Source organism: Balaenoptera ricei, chromosome 4 (assembly GCF_028023285.1).
Source record: "Balaenoptera ricei isolate mBalRic1 chromosome 4, mBalRic1.hap2, whole genome shotgun sequence".
In the NCBI taxonomy this organism is placed as follows: domain Eukaryota; kingdom Metazoa; phylum Chordata; class Mammalia; order Artiodactyla; family Balaenopteridae; genus Balaenoptera; species Balaenoptera ricei.
Window position 1 is genome coordinate 24,451,194 of NC_082642.1, and position 23,737 is coordinate 24,474,930.

General features: G+C 41.2%; 1 protein-coding gene across 5 annotated transcripts in view; it reads right to left on the reverse strand.

The window, feature by feature from the left end:
- TMEM108 (transmembrane protein 108) overlaps window positions 1-23,737 on the reverse strand; it is a 362,221-nt gene that overhangs the window by 131,367 nt on the left and 207,117 nt on the right. For 3 of the 5 annotated variants that reach the window (XM_059921923.1, XM_059921925.1, XM_059921922.1), the window contains one exon: window positions 17,539-17,624. In XM_059921923.1, the coding sequence (XP_059777906.1) occupies window positions 17,539-17,578 (40 nt within the window). In that variant the 5' untranslated portion in view covers window positions 17,579-17,624. The remainder of the gene's footprint in view (window positions 1-17,538; window positions 17,625-23,737) is intronic. The other 2 variants (XM_059921924.1, XM_059921926.1) reach the window with 1 other exon arrangement.

Sequence of the window (23,737 nt, forward strand, 5' to 3'; positions counted from 1 at the left end):
AGGTCTGCTGTTTCCTTGGTTATGTTTTATTGATATAAATAATGTAGTACAATGAGCAGATCCATGGTGTTTTGACTTTTGGACTCAGCAAATTTAACACACCCTGTTATTCGACCAGAAGCCTGGTGCCCATTTGATTCACTTTAGGCTTTTTATTTTCTTCTTACATTTCTTAGAACATCTTTGGCTTTTGATATACTCACAACCTCAAACCCCTGTTGAAATTCACCCCAACAATCCACTTGTGCAGTTAGTAGACAGCCTTAATAGCTAAACAACAGGATTTTGCAAGGTATTTGCAAATCAATGGGATTTTTACAGTTCCATATGCTGGGCTTTTGGGGACTTTTACTCTATTATGAAAATTGTATTAAATAGCAAATAAAATATAATGAATTTAAACTGTCCACATGATTATGACTGTAATTACAGTCATAATGTAATGACTATAATTACATTACGGGATTAGGGGTTGCTTAAAACATTTCTCCATCCTCTCAACTCTTAACTTTCCGTCTCCCGTTTTTCTTCCTCTTTTTCATCTCTTTCCCTAGCCTTCCACCACCCTGATCTCATTTCATATCTTCATAGTAACTCCGGACTCAACTATGACCGCTTTTCTAATTCCTTGTACTCTGTTATCTGCATTTCTTCATTCTTTATTACTCTGGGATTCTAAGCTTCTTCAAAATATTTTTATCATCTCCCTTCTCCTCACTGGACTGTATCATCCTTCTTCCGGGGAAACAAAAGGCAAAATAGATTATTTCACTGGTCCCACAAACATATCTTGCATTTTTTTCTCTTGAAATACTGTAAATGCTGAAGGAAAATAAACTATGTTGGATGGGCTTGGCAGTAAGGCACGGTAGCCCCTCAGCAATGAACCAGTGAGGATGTGAAAGAAGAGTCAAGACTTGGCAGGAGGAGGAGCTGGAGAAAACCAAGCAGCTAGAGACAGCGTTGCTGTTGACAACATGGGAAGTCCAACAGATGTGTCATATCTGACCTTACCCTGGACAGGCCATGAGAGTTCAGCTGTGGAGTTTAGGAACACCCAGAGAATCCAGGCCAAGTCGACTTCCCTGTCACAGTGCTGGGTGACCAGTCTGTTGGGGCAGGCCCTCAGTGCCGAGGACTTATGGAAAACAGAATCCAGTTCCCTAGGGGGAGATGCTGATGGGAGCTCGGTGGGCGAGGAGACCACAAGTGAGCCCCTGGGACAGCAGCAGGGCAGGTGGGGGAGCGACGGCTGCTGTAGGATGCAGGAGGTGGCAGTAAAACGTCAGTTCACATCCTTCATGCTCAGAGTATTCCCTACTCTGGTTTTTCCTCTGCAACTCCTTCAAAGCTTTTCTGTAATTAACCATATGTGAGAGAAACCGTTTAAGGGCTAACATTCCCTGCCCTCAGCTGCTCTGATGCAGTCCAATAATTTACCGTATTTATTTACTTCCTGAATCCCTTGTCACTCTCCAGTGCACAGTGGGGCTGTCCCATTACAATCTCTTCCTCTTATCACATCAGCTTGAACGAGGCTTAAGTGCCATGACTAGAATATCAGACTCAACACAAATTGTTAATGTTTCACTTGGCACCACAAGGGAGATGTCATGTCACAGTTATGCACGCTTCCTATTTGGCCTTTTCCACCTTGACCCTCCCAGGTCCATCTGGTACCTAGAATAAACAACTGGATGAGGAGGAGGACCTGCAGCGCCCTGAAACACCTCTCATCAGCTGGTAGCCCCATCAGCAACCGCATAAGGATGGGTGCAGTATCCTTTGAGGGCTGGATGAAGACAAATCTAATTCAAGAAACAATTAAGCAGATGTATACTGGGAGCCAGATTTCTTTTCCCATTCTTTTTCACAGTTGCTATAATAATCTAAGACTTCTAAAAATACAGCCATAAGGATGGCACAACCAGAGCTTGCTAACTAAGAAATAATTAGGCTAAATGAACTCCAGATTCACCAGCTTATGAAAGGAATGGCCCACTGCCTCCATCCTTTTCCCAAATCTTACCCAGCCAACTTGGGAGCTAATATCCTTATCCTATTACTGTTTGTTTTATTTCTTTAAACAGACTAGGGGCAGGGGGTTGGGATGACAAAAAGACCAACCACCAAAGCTTTTAAAACAAAATGAGGCATATTGCAAGGGAAAGGTTGGAGGAGTTCATCGCCTGAAGTTGAAAAACTCCAAGAAGAAACATACAATCAGATGGCACAACTGTCCTCAGTGGGTTGTACGGTATTCCCAGTACAAGGACTGTGATTTAGATAAAATATGGGAGACTGTGGGTAAAGATTTTGGTGTATGAAGACCTGGGTCCAAGTTCCTTGTAGGATCTTGACCACAACACTTAGCTTCTTTGGGTTTCCATTTTATTTGTAGTAACATGGTGATAAAAATGATGTCCATCAACAGGGTTGTCAAGATGATGAAAGGCATATCAGATGAGAAAACACTTTGTGAAGTATAAACGGCTTGTTTTCATTAGTCACCTTTGGTTGTAGTGCTGGTTTTAGGGACTAATCACTGCCTTGCTCCAAGTTGGGAACCCATTAAAACATACACAGAGGAGTCAGAAGTTGAATCAAAACATCATCTTTATTACTATTAAGTTGGACTTAAGAACATGGCTTGACCTGTGGCTTCTTCTTACATTCTAAAACATACTATTTTCTTTTTATCTTCTATACCTGTCTTCTTGATTATACTATAAGCTTCTGGAGAGTAGATTATGCCTTATATCTCTTTGTAGCCCCAGAATTTTCCCCAGAGCCATACGTGCAGCAGGTGCTCTGTCTGATAAGGAGTCATGATGAACCACTTTTGTACTCCAGTTCTCTGTGTGAAGCCGCCCTCTCCACTAGCCTGGAGTTTGTGGAGAGAAGGGCTCACATATTTTCACTCCCAGTGCCTAGCACAATGCCTAGGAGTGAAATACATAGCAGGTTCTTTATGAAAGTGAGTTGAAAGATAATGAAAACAGAAGGATACCAAATGATCTACCCAGGGGTTGTAGAGAGGGATTTAAAGTAGGGATGTCTTGTAAAAATGCCATTCTTGATAGCTCATTCATTTGGAAAGAGCTCTATCTTCAAATTGTTTGTGATTTAAGAATTTATGTGAGATAGTTTTCCTCAAGACTTTAGCCTTTGTCTGCTCATCAGGCCCCTTGCCTATCTGGCCATCTGTGCTCTGGATATCTCAATTAGAGTTACTCTGCTAATGTTCTTAGCAGAGAAGAACAGTCATTTAGTAATTAACCTAGAGCCATGACAGAAGCCTGTGACATCTGATGACCCTTGTTCTCCCAAGGGATGCATGCACCATGAAAGTTTCCTTTAGGGTTGCTGGTGTGGAATCAGCTCACGGCATGATACCCAGGCCTCCTGGACAAGTGTAGGAAAGCTGTGAGAAAAAACTCGTCTGCCCCTGCATCATTAAGCTCCCTGGGAACTGAGGGAGACGCAGGGCTGCCAGGCCAGGATTGCAGCAGAGGTCAGGAAGAGATGGATACAGAGGGGCTGCGGATCTCAAAACATGCTTTGGAGGAGGGATGCTCATTAGTTCAGGGCCTTGCGGAGGATCTGAGGAAAGAAGCCTTCCTAGACAGATAAACTCTCAATGTTTCCATGGCTCACTGTCACAGCTACCCAAGCAGGGCTGCTCAAGAGTCAGGCCCTCTGCTTTATATGATGTTCTCTGTTTTCTAAGCCCCGAAGGGCTCCAAGAGCCTGATGTTACCCACTTCGAGAGAGGCTCACATGTGTGCTTTGTGTTCAACTCTGTACTACACGTTCTCTGTGGGCAGTGTGAGAATCCCCTGACCTTGCCCTTCTTCTGGAACAACTCAAAATAAAACAACTTTACTTAAAGGGATTTACCAACTCCTATCTCTTAACATGATGGCCAGAGACTGATGGGCTAGAGGCACAGTCATTTATCCTGGAGCAAGGCCCTGGTGTTCTGCCTCAGTGGGCCCCACCCACCAGGCTCCGTACTACGGGGCTGATGGAGTGCAGGAAGGGCAGAGGAACTTCAAAACCAACAGCCAGATGTCACCAATACAGACTCATGCAGCCATGAGTCACGTGCGGCACTGTGTGCTTGAAATGTTGTTAGTGACTGAGGACCTGAATTTTAAAGTTTTATTCATTTTTAACTAAATTTAAAAACTGATAACAAATTCAATTGTTAGAAAAGTTTTTAAGTATGTGAATCTAATTTTTCAACTATATATTTTATGATATCTAAATGCCAATCAAGTATTTCTGATGAAAATTCAGTGTCCAAATTGAGATGTGCTGTAAGTGCAAAGTATATATGGGGTTTCAAAGACCCGGTATGAAAGAAAGCAAGCAAAATACTTCACTAATAATTTATAAAATATTGATTACATGTTGAAATAATATTTTAGATATACTGGGTTAAATAAAATACATTACTAAAATTAATTTCACCTATTTTTTCCCACTTTTTCTAATGTGGCTACTGGAAAATATAAAATTGTGACTTACGTTCTCTATGTCTATCAGACAGTACTAATCTAGACCATAACTCCACCCCCTTTCAACATGAGTCTCACCTGACAATATGAACCACCCAAGAAACCTGCCCATTGGTCCTCTGTCCGGTTCATTCTGTTTTAATGCCATTTTTGTTGGGGGACTTTCATGAGCTGGGCACTGTTCAATGCTGGGAATACAGCATGTTGGCTTGTAGCTGACATTCCAAGGGGAGATGTAGGCAATGCAAAAAAAAAGGCAAAGAAAACGTCAGATGGCTCCATGTGCTATGCAAGACTTAAACCAGGGTAACCTGATGGAGAGAACCTGGGTGGAGAGGAAGCTGCTGGGAGGAGGTCAGGGGGGCCACGCCCCAAGCAGCAGGGAGCCAGTCATGCCAGGTTGTTGGAATACTTGAGGAAGGACGAGAAAATCAGTGTGACTGGAGCACAAGGCAAGGTGGAGGGTGGTGGAAGGAGAGCCTGGAGTGAGCACTGCACCTGGCTCCGTGGACCCATGTTTGAGCCTCTGCCCTCACATCAACCAGACTTGCATCTTGGACAAGTTACTTATCCTCTCAGGATGGCATCCACTGCTTCATCTGTCAAATGGGGTGACAATTACTAAAGGATCTTCCATTCAGCTCTGAAAGTATATGCTTTTATGACTCTTCCATATATTCCAGGGAATAAAATCTTGTCGTGGAAAATGGAAGAAAAAGGAAGCAAGTGGAAACATCCTGACTGCTAATCTCTTTCTAGATTTAGCAATTGCTTATCTGATGTCTCCTCTTTCTCTTCCTCTCCTCCTCCTTTTTTTTAAAGAAAATGAAATTTATTTGGTATCAAGCCAACTCATTTTTATGTAGCATCAGAAGGTAAACTTCTAAATTCCCTGGTGTACACACACAAATGTTTTTCTCTAAAACCTGGATCAGCTTCCTCACAAGAACAATTAGACGTTCTGCATAAAGACTGCCCTCCTTCCTTTATAATTATAATACAATTCTCTCAGAAGTCTATAAATAATTTCCTAGTTTTTAGAACTTTACATTTTTGAAGTATCCATTGATTGGGGAAATCTGGATCCTCAGACTGGCAATGACTCTTGCTAAAGTTCCACCTATGAGAAAACATTCCCAAGGAGACTACATGTGTAAGAGCCACATCTCCAGGGAAAGACTAAAATACCTGGTCCCACTCATTTATCATTCCAATTTAATAATGCACAGGAGAAGCCCAGGGGACCACATCCGGGGGGATTTCAATTACACCTCTAACCACAGACACCTTCATCACCAGCCCTTCACTGGTCACCTCCAGCCCTCAGCTGGGACTCCAGACAGGTTCTCAAAGAAGGAGACTTAGCAGGAGGACTCGTAGGGGAAAGGACAGAGATGTAATAGTTTGCATTTGTAATATGGTGCATAAGAATGAGAACAAGGTCCTAGAGATAAAAGAGAGATAAGGTTTTACTTTAACTCCGGAGAAACGGGAGGAGTAGGGGAAGGGGTGATAATGGTGGTGAAATAATAACAATCCAAAATTTACAGCTCTGTTCCAAATGCTTTGCGTGTCTCAGTGTATTAAATGTGATAACATGCATGTCATTAATTTAAAGTGCTTAAACGGCACCTGGCACATGCACTGACCCACAGATAGGGGAATAGGATGCTCCAGCTCTGTCACTCATGATGGAGACAAGGCCAAGGTGTGACCTGCCCTCTTACCAGAGTTCACAGGAGAAACTAAGCCCAAGCCAGCCTCTGTGGGGCTTTGTTGGATACGGCACCCTGGCGGGGCCTCCTTCCCTTTCCAGGCCCACTCCCTACATCCCTGTTGGTTTCCTGGGAATGTTTCCCAACAAGTCACTTCTTAGGAGTCAAGGTCTGCTTCCAGGGAGCCTGACCAAAGACACTTGCCAAAAGAGAAACTGAATGTCCTAACAATATGAGACCAACTTTTTGGGTGAAATATGGGACATTTTTTCCCTACAGAATTTCTATGGCTAAGCTATTTAAATAAATAGTATGCTTTATTTCTTAGCTCAATTATTTTATAGTTACCACAGGTCAGAATAACAATAACATATCAAAGACATACTGTGACTATATTTGTCTGAGCCTCCTTTTGTGAGTGCTGCTTAGATGAGACCTCAGGTGTTCAGACAAGAAAGCTGCCCAGCCACTTGGGCTTCTTTCAGGCTGGCACTCCCCCAAACTTGGAGGCTGTCCAGGCCTCATAATGGCCTCCAGGACATTATATTATTAATTATCACCATCTCTGTTCCAGTGCCCCACTCTAGAGCTTCCAACCCTCCCTTCCCATCATCTCCCACTGCAACCCGGGATGCCAGGGCATGACCTAGCAGGCACTTGGGGCATGATACTGGTCCCCCATCTAGGTGACTCAAGGACTCTGGCTTTTGGGGAAAGTGGGTATGCTCTCATTTCTTCATCTAACCAAGGAATTTTAAAGTAAACTGTAGCATCTTTTCATCTCAGAGGGCTCTGGGCTCTCTCCTGAGCCACTTTATAATTAGCAGACCCACAGCTGCCAGCACAGAGCCTGGGCTCTGCCCTGTGGGGAGACAGTTGTCTGACTTTGAGAGAACATCTCAGGGAAATCATTAAAGCCCTTATGCTCAGTGTTAACCAGACTCACTCATCACAGTTCAGGGGAATCTAATTCTTGCCTCTTTTCATCAAACACAGCACAATTATGTACCCAGCACTGGCATTCATTGGCAAGGTCAGGAAACATAGCTTGTGCACCAACTATATACAGCACGGGAATCACGGCTAGAGCTGCTCCTGCCCTAGGGGCTCACCCTCAGCATGCATCTCACATCCCCTGAAGTTCATAGCCCTACAGCACTCAGTTTCTGCAAACCTTTCCTGGGAACTTTTACATCAGCTCAATTCACTGTTTTTGTTTGTTTGTTTTTGCTTTTGTTTTTTAAACACTTAGCCTTCTAACCACCACTAGCTACAGCCCTCTCTTGCCCTCACTTTATGGAAAACGTCTCCAAAAAGCTGTATAAACTCATAAGCTCACTAGTTCCATTTCCTCATACCCTGCTCCTCAACCTACACCCACCACTTCCTGAGCACATATTCTGAACTGGGCACTGTGCTAAGTGCTCAATATACTTATATTTCCAACTCAATGAAGTACAGCAATATTGTGCTCTAGTTGGTTGAGGGGTGGTCCCTCAAAAGTTCTATCTATGTCCTAACCCAGAAACCTGTTAATGAGACCTTATTTGGAAAAAGTATTTTTGCACATGTAATGAAGTTAAGCATATTTGAGATGAGATCATGCTGGATCCAAGTGGGCCCTAAATCCAATGACAAGTGTCCTTACAAGAGACACACACAGGAGAGACACAGGGATAAGAGGGAAAGCCATGTGAAGACAAAGGCAGAATTTGGAGTGATGCAGCCATGAACCAAGGAACATCTTGGAACCACTAGAATGGAAGAGTCAAGGAAAGATTCTCCCTTGGAGCCTTTGAGGGCAGTGTACCTCTGCTGACACCTTGATTTCAGACTTCTGGCCCCCATAACTGTGAGAGAAAAAAAGTTCTATTGTTTTAAGGCACCAAGTTTGTGCTAATTTGATACGGCAGCCATAGGGAGCTTTTTATAGATGGGGAAACTGATGAAGATGCTGAGGGGGTGCGGAGTAATATGACTGGCCACAGCTCACAGGGCACCCTGATATCCTGAGTGATATGCTGGTGCAGCCAGATCAAAGACAAGAAATTCACTTTTGAGGAGCTGTCAGGACACCTGCAGCAGACAAAGGATTTATGCCCTGCAGGAGAAAATTTCAGAAACTTCTGAAGGGGAAGAGCAAAGAGAAGAGAAAGCCTGGCGATGGAGACGAACCAAAGGAAAGGAAGGGGAAATGGGTGAACAGGAGAGGGAGACACGAAAGGAGAGCTGGCAAAGGCAATGTGGCTTAGGTTTTGGGAGCTTCTTGGATTCTAGCCTAAAGAATCTCCAGTGTCCATCACATTTGTAAAGGCAATGATTAAACTGTTCAGAAAACGTCCACTGAAGATTTATTACAAGCCAACATGAATCTGCTGGGAAAAAAAATACCTTTTCTTCATTTAAAAAATTCTGCTCCAACTTCTCTCATTTAGAACAATTTTCCAGAATTTTATCAGATCCTGATAAGCCAGAAAACCCTTTGTTAGAATAGCCCCCATTGAGTTTTACATGCACTAATGAGTGTTCTATTAAATTGGAAGCTGGGCGGGGACATGCTGGACTGTCTTGCACATTTCCTTTTTAAAATTTTTAAATGAGATTTACTAAACAACAGTATAATTTAACAACAAAAGAAATACTTAAGTTATTTAAGGACAGTAGTAAAACAATAACCCATGTTTGGAAGGCATTTTACAACTTATAAAATGTTTTTATACCCTGATCATTTAACTCTCACAACAATCCTCAAGGTAGATATACTCATCATCTGTGTATTGCAGTTAGGGAAAATGAGGCCTCTCTGGGAGGTTACCTATTCTGTGCAAAGTCACATAACTACTAAGAGAAGACGTGAGAGCTCAAAGTACATTCTTTAAATCCAAATTCTATGCTCTCTCCCACCGTATGTTTAAGCAAAACCATTTTCATATAGAAAACTGAATTTACTCATTAAGAGTTAACATTTAAATTTGCATAAGTCAACAGCTCTATGTGTGAGCATGACTTCCCTCACCTATGTTCCTGCTAACTATGTAATGGAATACACTCGAAAGTCATAAAATTGAGTTTCTTTAAAATATTTTATTCCTCAGTCTTCACTGACATTGCTTACAATGAGAATGCCTTACTAATGTTTGGTTATTCTGCATAAGAGAGTTGTTGACTTAATGCAAATTTAAAAATCACAACTTAAAATGTGAAAGACATTAAATCAACATGACACCTTTAAGGGCCCAGTATGCACAGACTTCCTGGGTTAATGTCACACTTCAAAGTGTTACCTCCTCAATTTTTCTGTGTGAATGACTTAACCTTCAGAACCAAAGAGACCTGTTCTCCCTAAGAGAACATTTGCATATTTTTGCATAATAAAAAAAAATCCAGCCTCAAATTCTTGATTTGCAAAAGAACTATTTAGCATGAAATGAGGAAGAAATAGTCTTATAAAATCACGTTCTAAAATGGGCCCACTGCAGTGAAGAGTCAGAGCCAAGGGCTACTCTTGTGTTTTGTCTTTGCTTTATAACCTTAGCTAGTCCGTTCCTTGTGCCCTTTCTTAAAACAGAGTGAAAACTAACTTCCAGTGTATCCTGAGGAGTAACTGAAACTTCAAGTTCTTACAGTTCCTAACCCTACAACACTGTGATTCTGCTGGTTCTCTTCCTGACATCTTTTCTCCTCCTCTTCCTTCCCAACTGACCCTGATTTTGTTCCAAGATCCATTTCACCACTAGGCAGCTCAAGTGATGCAGGGAAGCTGAAAGCATCTTTGGCTCCAGGATAGCCCTTCTTTAGTCTAAGACAGTGATTCTCAAAGTGTGGTCCCTGGACCAAAGCTTCAGCATCACTGAAAATTTTGAAATACAAATTATCGTCCCCATCCCAGATCTACTGAATCAGAAATTCCAGGCATAGTGCCCAGCAATCTGTATTTAAACAAGCCTTTCAGGTGATTCTGTTGCATGGTTATCACTGCTATAAGCCAGTGATTCTCAACCCTGCTTGCACATTAGAATCACCTGATGCCCAGGCCCCATGCTCCCCACCCCCTCTTCCAAAGATTCTAATTGATCTGGGGTGGGTCTGGACAAGGGGATTTGTTAAAAGCTCTCCAGGTGATTCTAATGTACATCCAGGTTTGAGAAACTCCGATGAAAGCCAATCAGAGTAATCCAGTCTAAAATACTGAATTGCAGTGTGGATGAAATGGATGCCTCCCATTTCCATAGTGCTGACTGGAGACCAAACATGTCATTACCATTATTATAGCCACTGGTGGTAGCACTTTGCTCTCTGCTACTAAATGGAGCATGCTCTTTTACTTTCATGGCCTCCTCCGGAGTGATAGATTTGCAAGGGGTGGAGGACAGACAGTCCAACAGCTGTTTGGCAGTGGAGGCACGCTCAGTTGGCATGTTTTGTATGGAAAGAGGTGAAAATCATTTAGATAAGAATTCGTGGCAAACCAGGATTTGAACCCAAGTAGTCTTAATCCAGAATCTGAGCTCTTAACTGTGGCTGCCACAGTGTCACTCCACATGGAGGTTATAGCCAGGCACCTTCAGTGAGAGAGGGAAGCACCTTCAATGGTGGTGGAGGAAATGAAAATTCTTCATTTCATATGCAAACATAATGCAATATCTTTATAACTGCCTGTAACATTGAAAAGAGATTACATTTCTGGATTTAGTTCTTGTTTGGACATAAATTCCATGTCAGTTATGATTCATACCACCTCTCCCTCCTTAATTTCAGGGAAAACTTCCTCTCACTTCTCAGGAAAAACAAACCATGAAGACAGTGGTTCTCAAATATTTTGGTCTCACGACCTCTTTATACTCTTAAAAATTGAGAACCACAAAGAGGCTTTGTTTATATGGGTTATATCTACTAATATTTACTATACTAAAAATTAAAGCTGAGAAACAAAAACATTAATCCATTAAAATAACAATAAACTCATTACATGTTAACAAATAACATTTTAAATAAAATATAACCATAATTTCTAAAACAAACAAAAAAAATAGTGAGAAGGGTGCCATTGTTTTAATTTTTGTAAATCTCCTTAATATCTGGCTTATGAAAGACAGCTAGCTGGATCTCACATCAGCTTCTGCATTCAATCTGTTGCAATATAGTTGAAGACTATAAACCACAAAGATAATGCAGTTGGGACTTCCCTGGTGGCACAGTGGTTAAGAATCCGCCTGCTAATGCAGGGGACATGGGTTCGAGTCCTGGTCCGGGAAGATCCCACATGCTGCGGAGCAACTAAGCCCGCGTGTCACAACTACTGCAGCCCGCACGCCTAGAGCCTGTGCTCTGCAGCAAGAGAAACCATTGCAATAAGAAGCCTGCGCACCGCAACGAAGAGTAGCCCCTGCTCGCCGCAACTAGAGAAAGCCCGCCTGCAGCAACGAAGACCCAACACAGCCAAAAATCAAAATAAATAAATTAATTAATTTAAAAAAATACTTTAAAAAAAGTATTTAAAAAAAAAAAAAAGATAATGTAGTTGGAAAAGGAGAGCCTCACAGACTTCCTGAAAAGGTCTCAGGGATCCCGAGAGGTTCTTGGACCACACTAGGAGAACTGTTGTTCCTGGTAATGCAAAGCCATTGAAAGATCATCAGCAGAGGACAAGCTGCTATTCTGTGGCAATGTTAGGGTGAATTAGAAGGAGGAGGCCTGAGATTAGGGCAGCAAGAAGGAAAACTATTAAAAGGGTTCAGGCAAGACCCCAGGAAGCCCTTCACTAAACAGAGACAATGTGGATGCAGAGAAATGTATTCACAACAAGTTAGAGTCCATGGGAGCTGGTATCCAACTGCATCCAGGTTGGAACAGAGAACAAATTGAGATGACTTTAGGTATTCAGGGATGGAAATCCAGGAGGATGGTGATGATAAGGGTATAAATAAGGCATAATAAGATCATTTCTGGTTTAAGTTGGCCAAAGAGGCAAGAGATAAGCCAGAAAGAGGAATGAAGATTCAAAGACCATTGACTCAAGGAGATCCAGAGAAATGGACAGGCCCTGGGAAACTTATCTGTTTAAACTGCTATACTCAATATGGTTTAAAATGACACCAACACAGCATTTGCCTTGAGAAGGTAAAGTTAATTTCTTTAAAAATGCAAATATCCCTGAAAGGTATGGAGACACTCCCTAGCCAATGAAGCACACCTTGGCATTAATTAATTTAGTCAGATTGCTTTCTACCTTAATGAATACATGAGAACTTCAGATCAGAGACCAGAGTAGGGCAACTGGTCTGGGTAGGTACCATGGTGGGACTCTGGGTCTACTATGGGATAAGGATAAGCATGGAGGAAAAAGAGAGGGAAAATGTTAATCCCCTGTGGGAGATATTACTATGTGGATATTTCTAGTTTAAGAAGTGACTGGAGGGACGAATAAAGTCACTGGGTAGCTGGTTGGCAAAAAGTGCTAGTTAGAGCTAAAAAAGCACCAAAGACATTTTGCTCACTGTAAAGGATTTTTAGGGGCTTCTGCCCAGTTCCAGAGATCAGATGAGATGCAGATCATCCCATTAGAAATGAACTCCATTCTCAACCAGCTTCTCATTATGCCTGAAAGAGTCTAGAGAGTTGAGTAATATGGATTTTGGGGGGTGTGTGCATAATTCAAGTCTGCGACAGTTGCAATCCCCATGGGCCAGGTAAAGAGGGCAAAAAAGGCGATATCTTTTACCTTCTAAATTCTACAGGTTAGGGGCCCAAATCTACAGCAGGAGTTCTCTTTCTCTTCCACCTTCTGAGTAACAGGGACCCGTGAACAGTTCTCTGGATTGAGCAAAGGATTACTTTTTGTATGGTCAACACAGTTCAGTATATTCCGAGGATGCAAGAACAAGCAAGATGTACCAATAATACGGAGTACGAATTAAGAATACAGATGCCTGGGTGTAGAGCAAATGCTTAACTTACTAAACAACTAATTGCTAATTGTTAAGGAACTAATTGCTCCTTAACTCTGAGTAAGTATCCAAACAACTTTGACTTAAATAGATATTGGTATATAAAAATTATTTTCATGAGCTCAAAAGGATTGTCTTGGTCTTCTTAAAAATGAAGTAATGCAACAAATTTCCAGTACACAGCACCCAGGCAAAGACCAAATCTGTCAACTCAGGACTCAGCGCCTCTCCAGTAATGTCACGTTCTTCAGCATTTATAATGATGCTCCTTATTTTCCATTATTACTTTTTAAAAAAATTGTGACATGGCCTGGGAAAGGCAGCCTTGATCGTGTCAACTCCCTCCTCTGTAGAATGAGATCAATGATAATTAATGTCCTGCTTGCCTAATAAGGTTTGTAAGGATCAAATTCTGTAAAAATGTCATTGACAGACGAATGGATAAAGAAGATATGGTACATATATACAATGGAATATTACTCAGTCATAAAAAGGAACGAAATTGGGTTATTTGTAGAGACGTGGATGGACCTAGAGACTGTCATACAGAGTGAAGTAAGTCAGAAAGAGTAAAACAAATATCATATATTAATGCATATATGTGGAATCTAGAAAAATGGTGCAGATGAACCAGTTTGCAAGGCAGAAGTAGAGACACAGATGTAGAGAACAAACGTATGTACACCAAGGGGGGAAAGCGGGTGGGGGGTGGTGGTGATGGTGGGGTGAATTGGGAGATTGGGATTGACAATATATATACTAATATGTATAAAATAGATAACTAATAAGAACCTGCTATATAAAAAAATAAAATTCAAAAAAAAATTCTGTAAAAATGTTTTGTGAACCAAACGTTAGTTACAGTAGAGCTCCTAGAGAGGCTGTATCCTTCTCTTGCAGACAGGAAGGCCCAATAAGGGAACAGGCATTTACTGTAGTTCTATATACCATGGTGGTCATATCCCATTTTATATATGAGGCACATGGAGATTAAGTAACTTACCTAACATAAACTACCTACTAAGTGGTAGGGATAGGATTTGAACCCTGGTTGGCAGCTCAAAAGCCCAGGTATTCCTGGCACTAGCTTCACACCTACTTTATTACTTAGGTCTAAAAAGGAAAAATGAATGCAGCATTTGTTTTTTACATAATCACGAAGGTTCTCATCACCACCTTCATCCTCAAGCTCTTAGTCATTCCAAGGTATTGTTTAAAATGTGTTAAACCTTCCCAAAGGGCTAAAGCTGGCAGGATGAAATACTCAGTATTGCACTGTGGGATGAAGCCCAAGAAATAAAATAAAGGCAGAGACAGTCAGTTGTAATAAAAGTAAAATATTAAACCCTCAATTGCCCTGTCTGCCGAAGACTGCATCCCTCAAGCACACATAAGCCTCAATGACTGGTGATTGTGACGTACTGACCCAGAGAGAGCTTGGATTTTTTTTTCAGCCTTACCTGACATCACTAATAGGATGCAAACTTTGCCCATCATGGGTTAGAACCACCCCTGTCTAGCCATAGGGGCCGCACTGCTCATTTTTTCTGTGTGTGGTGGAGACACCAGGCAGGATAAAAAAATGGACATGAACAAAGAGGTCCGAGAGACCCGGCTGTGAATTCCAACCTCATCACTCACCACCTGGTCACCCTCGGCCCGTCCTTAACTCACTCACTGCTAACACTTCTTCATATTGGTGCTTTTACCTCTGGAGTGAGTGAGATGGTGCACGTGAACTGATCAGCAGAGGTCTGGGAACACAGTGGGCACTCCAGAGGGAGGAGTTTCTCTGATGAGCCTCATGGACTGGCTCATGTCCACTAGGAAGTGCTTGACTTTTTTTCTTGTTAAACAGATACTCCCTGGCAGACTAAAGATGATTACAAATTTCTACTACTCTTGCCTTTGAGAGGTGGAGTCCAATCCCTCTCCCCTTGGGTCAGGGTTGGTCTTAGTGACTTCTTCCGCCAATACGATGTGGCTGAAGTATTGTTCTGGGATTTCCAAGCCTAATTCTTAAGAAGCCTTGTAGGTTTTGCCCAGGCCTTAAAGCCATGAGGTGCCATGTATAAAGTCTGACCACTCTGAGGCCACTATTGCTGTGAGGAAGCCCCACTTTGTCCTGTGAAAAGGCCTGAGGGAAAAAAGCCCCAGCTCTTGGGAGTTATTCCAGCCCAGATCCCAGCCACTGTGGAACAGAGTCTGCCAACCCCTGACCAAATTGCAGATTCATGAGCAAAATAAATGATTATTGTTGTTTTAAGCTACAAAGTTTTGGGCTGATTTGTTATGCAACAACAGATAACCAGAACACTCTGTAACCCTTCCAAATTAAAAACATCAGTTTGCTGAGTCACATAAAGTAACATAATAAGTTTATGTTGACTCTATAGTTCCCAAGTCAGTTTTAGACACTGAAAAACCATTTTGTTTGTGGACAATGTTAATCCAGGCATAAGTGAACAACTGGCTGACCAATGACATATATGATATTGTTTGTGTATATATGCCAGAGTTTAAGTTATCTAGGACTTTACTAAATATCTAACTCATCTCATGAAAAAAAATGCTATAAATAACAGTCTGTCATCTCAGATGAACTTATGAAAACCATTCTCTGAAGTCAGACTAATTGATCTATTTCCCAAGTGCTTCACCCTTTCAGCTGTGTACAAAGCTGGGCTCCAGCCCACAATCAGCTACCTAGTAATCAGCGTGGTTTATTGAAGGCCACTACCTACCTCCTAATCTGGGTTGCTTGCGTTTCTAGGCAAGCTTGCAAACAATGAAAGTGTTAAGACAAGGTTAGTTTCTGCAGCTATCCAGATAGTGTTTGAGGAAAATCCCTTCAGCTTTCCAATATGTTGGACCTGGGAGGATGGGTACTTGTTATAGAATAAGACTGGACTCTAAACCATAGAATACTTCTCTGATGCCTTTCAGATAATATATGACCTTATAACATTATGCACACTCTGGGGCATACAATCAGCACAGGTGAATTAAACAAACATTCTGCTGCCTTCTAAATCTACTATGCTCTTTTTCGTTTCTTGTTTCTTTTGCCTGTAAAACCTGCCTTGCCTTCTTGAGGGGGTGTGTGTGTGTGTGTGTGTGTGTGTGTGTGTGTATGTGTGTAAAATCCTATTTATCCTTCAAATGTTCCCTCTCCCATCAAGGCAGAATTAATCATTCCTTGATGACACTGCTTCTTCAATCCGTAAAGCCTTTTCTCTAACAAGCAAGCTTATCATTAAAAAAAAAAAAAAAAAAAGGCAACAAACCCTATAGAATACATGGAGAAAGCACATGAGAGAGTCCCTATAACTCTTGGCGATGTTCCATCAGGCTGAAATCAGACTGACGTGATCTGTGTTTCAGGGATTAGAATTCAATAGCAAAAATGAGTCAATTAAAGCACCCAACCAGAATGCTGTCTGTAGATAAAGTGCTTTGCACTGGGGGCACAACATAACCTGAATTGCTAAATTCTAAGGGCTGACTGGTGATTTGCATCTCAATCTCTTTTCATGTTATTTCCTTGGCAAAAGTTAACAAGGAGCCACTCAGCCTAGGAAAGATAGGTCCTCTATTTACCTCAGCAAGAATTAGACAAGCACAGTGAATTTCAAGTTTTCCCAACTCAATGCCTTTGGTTTGACCCAGAGTGAGCAATGTCTGTTGTCCCAAATGTGTCAATCTGAATATCAAACCTGCCAACTGGTATTGGATTTTACATTCATTCAGTGACAATCCAATCCCAAAGACTACACACTCCCTATATGGCAACTGGCACTTTGTGGCACAATACACAAAACACATGAACAACCTGCAGAGAAGATCAGGATCGAACACTTCATTCTACCACCAAACCTAAACAAACCACATTTTCACCACTCATTATCTAAGAACACGCATAACTATGCAAAACATTCCAAGTCAAAGGCTGTACAGTCACTGAATGGTAATAGGTTCTATGTGACTAAATCCCACAGCCTACCATTCCCTCTTCATGAGGAGCCCAGAGGGGATCATACTGGAACCCCCTTTATTCTGCCACAAAACCAAGAGTAATAACGTTTTTGACACTCATTTTCAAATTGTGCTTAACATGCCAATTTAGAATTATTATAACGAAGTCTACAGTAATTATGTACAGTAACTGATGCCCAAGGCAATAGAATGACTTAATGCTTGATACTTCAAGTACCTAGATGAAGCAGAGGGAAAATGTACTGTCCTTCACTGACCAAACCCTGGTCTTCCTCCAGAAGGTGTGCAAGTTTCTGGCACTGGGCAAACAATAACATCGATCTATTCTAGGAAAGAAGAAATGTGACATCAACTTACTTAACAGTTGGCAATAGAGGGCCTGTAAACTTCTCTTCATGGTATCATCTGGTCCTGCTTGTCCTCCAGTTTATTCATGATTCTGTCTAGGAAATTGGGAGAAGAAAATTGTTACATCTGGGAAACAGAATTCAAGTCAAGAATCAGAAAGAACTCCACTCAGTATGATCCTGGTTGTAAAGCCCAAAATACCTGATTTGAAGAGAAAAATTCTTTGAGTGAATATACCATAGTACAGTCTATGTTATAGAACTACCAATTAATCAATTAGATTCTGAAACTACATACACCACTCATATGGGCAACTAGAGGGTGAGAATCTGGCTTTGGAACTTTTGAGGACTTCCAATTCATCTCCCCTGCATCTCTAGTCTTGAAACAGGAGAAACAAGAAACTTCTAATCTCAGTTCCGTTATTGTGCCCACCAAACAAAACACCCCCAAAAGCGCCACCAATTTGAAACTGTATTATATTAAATAACTTTTCTATTATTTTCTGATTATAAAAGATACCTCTTGGGCTTCCCTGGTGGCGCAGTGGTTGAGAGTCTGCCTGCTAGTGCAGGGGACACGGGTTCGAGCCCTGGTCTGGGAAGGTCCCACGTGCCACGGAGCGGCTGGGCCCGTGAGCCACAATTACTGAGCCTGCGCGTCTGGAGCCTGTGCTCCGCAGCAGGAGAGGCCGCGATAGTGAGAGGCCCGCGCACCGCGATGAGGAGTGGCCCCCACTTGCCACAACTGCAGAGAGCCCTCGCACGGAAACGAAGACCCAACACAACCATAAGTGAATAAATAAATAAATACTTAAAAAAAAAAAAAAAGATACCTCAAGTGAAGAACATCTGGAAAATACAGCTAAACAAAATATAGATAAGGGTGTACAAGAAACTAAAAACTACCTATCTCTTCAGCCTTTCGTGTGTATACTTCTACTGGTCTGTTTTGCTTTATGTATTACACATTCTAATTTTTCTCCCTAGCAGTAGTGACATCTTCCTGTGCTGTTACTGTATTTTACTACTATTTTTCTTTTCTTTTTTTTTTTTTTTTTGGCCACACTGCTCGGCTTGCAGGATCTTAGTTCCCTGAACCCAGGCCCTCAGCAGTGAAAGAGCGGAGTCCTAAGCACGAGACCACCAGGGAATTCCCACCTTACAACTTTATTTTAAATGGTACACAGTATTTTTTCAAGATAAATTCCTAGAAATGGAATCACAAGGACACAATCTAAGGTTTCTGAAATATATTGCCAAATTGCCCTTCATCAATACCATATTATGAAAATCTCCATTAGACTGCAACCTACCGAATGATGGAAATTTGTATTTTCTTTCCATCTTTGTCAAGTAAATAAGCACATATTCCATCTCATTACTTTAATTTGCATTTTATAGGTTTATTAGTCATTTGTCTTTTTAAAGTTTTAAATTCACATTTGACAAGAGTCTTTCGTCACACTCCTGAACTTTCTCCTAGGCCTATCTGTGAACTTCCTTGTAAAACCTGGTGAAAGCAGCTCTTTTGACCCTTTCCTGTTCACCCACTTCTGTTCCCGTTTTAACCTTAAAAGAACCTAATTATAGGAATGAGATCATTAGGCAATTTAACCTAACTCCTGACTTATGCTCTCCTGAATGCATACCATGTCTTGTTTAACCTGCTGATTCTTTTCCTAGACAAAAAGAAGAGTGAAGAATGAAGTAGTTAAAGAATGACTAGCTCTCTACCCTCAACAGCCCCCTAAGGAATAGTGCAGGCAGATCACCATAGGCAAGATAACATCTGAAGAGAGAGTCAGCCAGTCTGCACTCAATGGGGAATGATACAGAACCCAACCTCCTGCCTCAGTGATTCACTGAGAGTCTTCCCCCCATTTTTCCCTTTAAAAACTGTCATGGCTGAGCAGAATCTTCGGAGTTGGTCTCTGGACACGAGTCTGCCTTCTCCTCACATTGCCAGCTTTTCTGCTTAAAGCACCTTTTCTTTCTGCTGACACTTGCCTCTCAAATTATTGGCTCTTGAGTGGTGAGCAGCCAAACCTGAGTTCCGTAACACTAGTTTTAGCAAGAACCCTGCTAAATCAGTTTAACCATCAACCCCAAACCCTCAATATATAATCACCCTCAATATCTGGTCAGATTTACTCTACCACCCCCAGGTGATGACAGTCTGGCCTGCCTTCAGCAACAACCCTGTTGGGCCAGTTCAGCCAAGCCCCTGACCCCTGATGCTTCCTGTTAGTAATTTTCCGTCCACTGACCCCACACTACTCCTTGGCTATGAATTCCCACTTGCCCATGCTTTGTTCAGGGTGGAGCCCAATCTCTCCCCCCACAGTAAAATCCCACTGCAGTGGTCCCTGCACCCATCCAGATGGTCCTGAATAAAGTATGCCTTGCCACCTTTAACAAGTGTCACTGAATATTTTTTAAAGACATTCTTTAATCATTCTCTATTGGCATGCTGGGGTTTTTTTTCTTATGATACCCCAAGTGGAACTGATTTATCTTTAAATTTTTTCTGAGATATAATTAATGTATCATAAAATTCAGCCTTTAAGTATACAATTCAGTGGTTATTAGCACATTCAAAAGTTGTGCGACCGTCACCAGTACCTAATTCCAGAACATTTCATCACTCTAAAAAGAAATTCCCATGTTTATTAGCAGTTATTTCCCATTGTCCCCTCTCCCCAGTCCCTGGCAACCACTAATCTACTATGGGTTTACCTATTCTGTACATTTCACATAGATAGAATCATGTAATATATGGCCTTTTGTGCCTGGCTCTTTCACTTAGCATAGTGTTTTTAAGGTTCATTCATGCTGTAAAGCATGCTGTTTTTTTTCTTAGTTATTTATTGTAAGAACTATACACACACACAAACACACACATTACCATGGTTAGAAAGGCCTTCATTACTTAATTCAGGATTACATAAATAGTTGCCTGTATTTTCTTCTGGTATTTTTTATTTCATTTAGATCCGTTTCTGGACTTTGTGTTATGTTTTACTTCTCTGTCTGATCATTGTTTCATTAAACAATATGTGTTGTTTAAATTAAACTCTTGGTAGAATTAGTTCTCCATTATTACTCTTCTTTTTAAGATTTACCTTGTTCTTTGAGCTTGTTTTTCCCCCAAATTAACTTTAAGATAATTTTATTAAACTTCAGAAAAAATATCATTGGGATTATAGTTGGAATTATCTTCTACTTGCTTCATTAATTTGGGAGAGACCTGATCTCTTCTAAATCCAAGTGTGGTGAGGAAAAAAATAATCTTTAAAGATGGTTGCTCTGGAGATCAGAAGAATTCCTTTTGGAGGAAGAGAAGTGCTCTTGTTTTGGGGGATGGGGTAGGGAGTTGGGGAACAATAGCTCAATGACTTCTTTGGTTAGGCAAATTAAAGATCCCCTCCTCCAAACCCCAGTGTGAACTAGCAGAGTAGGAAGGAGAAAAAGAGAGAGTTAAATTTCTCTCCATTATAATATAAGAGGAGGTTTGAGTTCCAAAAGGCTAGGAAAGAGGGATTAAGTGGTCTAGAAATCTGAGAGGCTGAGGAGATGATACACAAGAGATGCTGAGAGAATGAAGAAGCAGCTCCAAAAGACAGCAGCAGGTGGGACCCAAGAATAAAGGATAAACTGAGAAATTCCCTGCAAACTTTAATAAGCATAATATTTAATTTTTCATTGTTTCTTGCTTTATGCTGTTTGTCGTCAGACACCACATCTGCCCTCCTTCTCTGCCCCACAACACTTATCCACCACTAAGACCCTCCAGAACTTCAGCAGAAGTCTTGCACAAAACAGCCTTGTATTAATGGTGCTCAGCTGGGCAATGAAAGAGACTATGTTCTAAGACAAGGGTGACTGGAAATGGAGGTAGGAGCCAAAGGGGCCATAAGCCATGGTTGGTGGGCATCTACGGAGTGCTCAGGACCCAGTAAGCATGTAAAAAATGTGCCGTGAATAAACAAATGGATGAATGAATAAATGAATAATCAAGTAATAGGAGAGCAGAGAAATAGTTGTAGTTGACATTGATCCAGGGGGACATAAGCCCCTCAATCATCTCTGGAAATGCTTAGAGATTTTCAAGAAACTGTTAAACTTGCCATAATAGACGGAATAGAGCCATGTCATTCACATATCAAAGAAACACCTGAGCACATAAATCTGGGACACTTGAGATCATCTGGGTTACACAGGGCTATTCTAACTACAAGCACCATATGGTCTAGTATTTATTCAAAATTAATCTTTAGGTAGTTCTGTGGAGTTTTGCAATGTTTTTCCTGCAAGTTCTATAGTCTTGTCGAGTTAATCCCTAGGCATTTTATACATATATATATTTTTTGCCACGATGATGGAATTTCTATTTCCATTATATTTTCTACTTGCCTCTATATGGAAATGACTCAGTTTTGTATATTCATTTTGTGACCGAATGATGGTTTCTCAGCTGAGTCTCATGGGTCAATTGCACTCCTTTGGCTAGATGGAGAGGCACAGTGAGATTCTACCAAAAGCCTCTTTTTTCAACCATATAAGAGGAAACATTAATTGTATCTGGTCCCTCAGGGAAAAATTTAGGAGCTCCAAGGATGACAACTAATTTCTGGGATGAAATCCTAAGAAAGTACAGAGTTTTATAGCCAAAAAGCTGAAGAAAAGAAAAATGAGAGAGGAGGAGGATGAAAACACTTGGCCAAACATGCAGAGACAGCAGCACAGGTGGGGACCTTGCTGATTATTAGCTCAGGGAAAATGAGAAGGTGCAAGTAACCTGAACCACTCCTTTTTTTTCCTTTAACATCTTTATTGGAATATAATTACTTTAAAGTGATGTGTTAGTTTCTGCTGTATAACAAAGTGAGTCAGCTATACATATACATATACCCCCATATCCCCTCCCTCTTGCATCTCCCTCCCACCCTCCCTACCCCATCCCTCTAGGTGGTCACAAAGCACCGAGCTGATTTCCCTGTGCCATGCGGCTGCTTCCCACTAGCTATCTATTTTACATTTGGTAGTGTATATATGTCCCTGCCACTCTCTCACATCGTCCCAGCTTACCCTTCCCTATCCCTGTGTCCTCAAGTCCATTCTCTACTTCTGCGTGTTTATTCCTGTCCTGTCCCTAAGTTCTTCAGAACAACTTTTTTCTCTTTTTTAGATTCCATATATATGTGTTAGCATATGGTATTTGTTTCTCTCTTTCTGACTTACTTCACTCTGTATGACAGACTATAGGCCCATCCACCTCACTACAAATAACTCAATTTCATTTCTTTTTATGGCTGAGTAATATTCCATTGTATATATGGGCCACATCTTTATCCATTCATCTTCTGATGGACACTTAGGTTGTTTCCATGTCCTGGCTATTGTAAATAGTGCTGCAATGAACATTGTAGTACATGACTCTTTTTGAATTATGGTTTTCTCAGGGTATATGCCCAGTAGTGGGATTGCTGGGTCGCAAGGTAGTTCTATTTTTAGTTTTTTAAGGAACCTCTATACTGTTCTCCATAGTGGCTGTATCAGTTTACATTCCCACCAACAGTGCAAGAGGGTTCCCTTTTCTCCACACCCTCTCCAGCATTTATTGTTTGTAGATGTTTTGATGATGGCCATTCTGACTGGTATGAGGTGATACCTCATTGTAGTTTTGATTTGCATTTCTCTAATGATTAGTGATGTTGAGCATACTTTCATGTGTTTGTTGGCAATCTGTTTAACTTCTTTGGAGAAATGTCTATTTAGGTCTTCTGCCCATTTCTGGATTGGGTTGTTTGTTTGTTTGATATTGAGCTGCATGAGCTGCTTGTATATTTTGGAGATTAATCCTTTGTCAGTTGCTTCATTTGCAAATATTTTCTCCCATTCTGAGGGTTGTCTTTTCGTCTTGTTGATGGTTTCCTCTGCTGTGCAAAAGCTTTTAAGTTTCATTAGGTCCCATTTGTTTTTGTTTTTATTCCCATTTCTCTAGGAGGTAGGTCAAAAAGGATCTTGCTGTGATTTATGTCATAGAGTGTTCTGCCTATGTTTTCCTCTAAGAGTTTGATAGTGTCTGGCCTTACATTTAGGTCTTTAATGCATTTTGAGTTTATTTCTGTGTATGGTGTTAGGGAGTGTTCTAATTTCATTCTTTTACATGTAGCTGCCCAGTTTTCCCAGCTTTTTCTGCATCT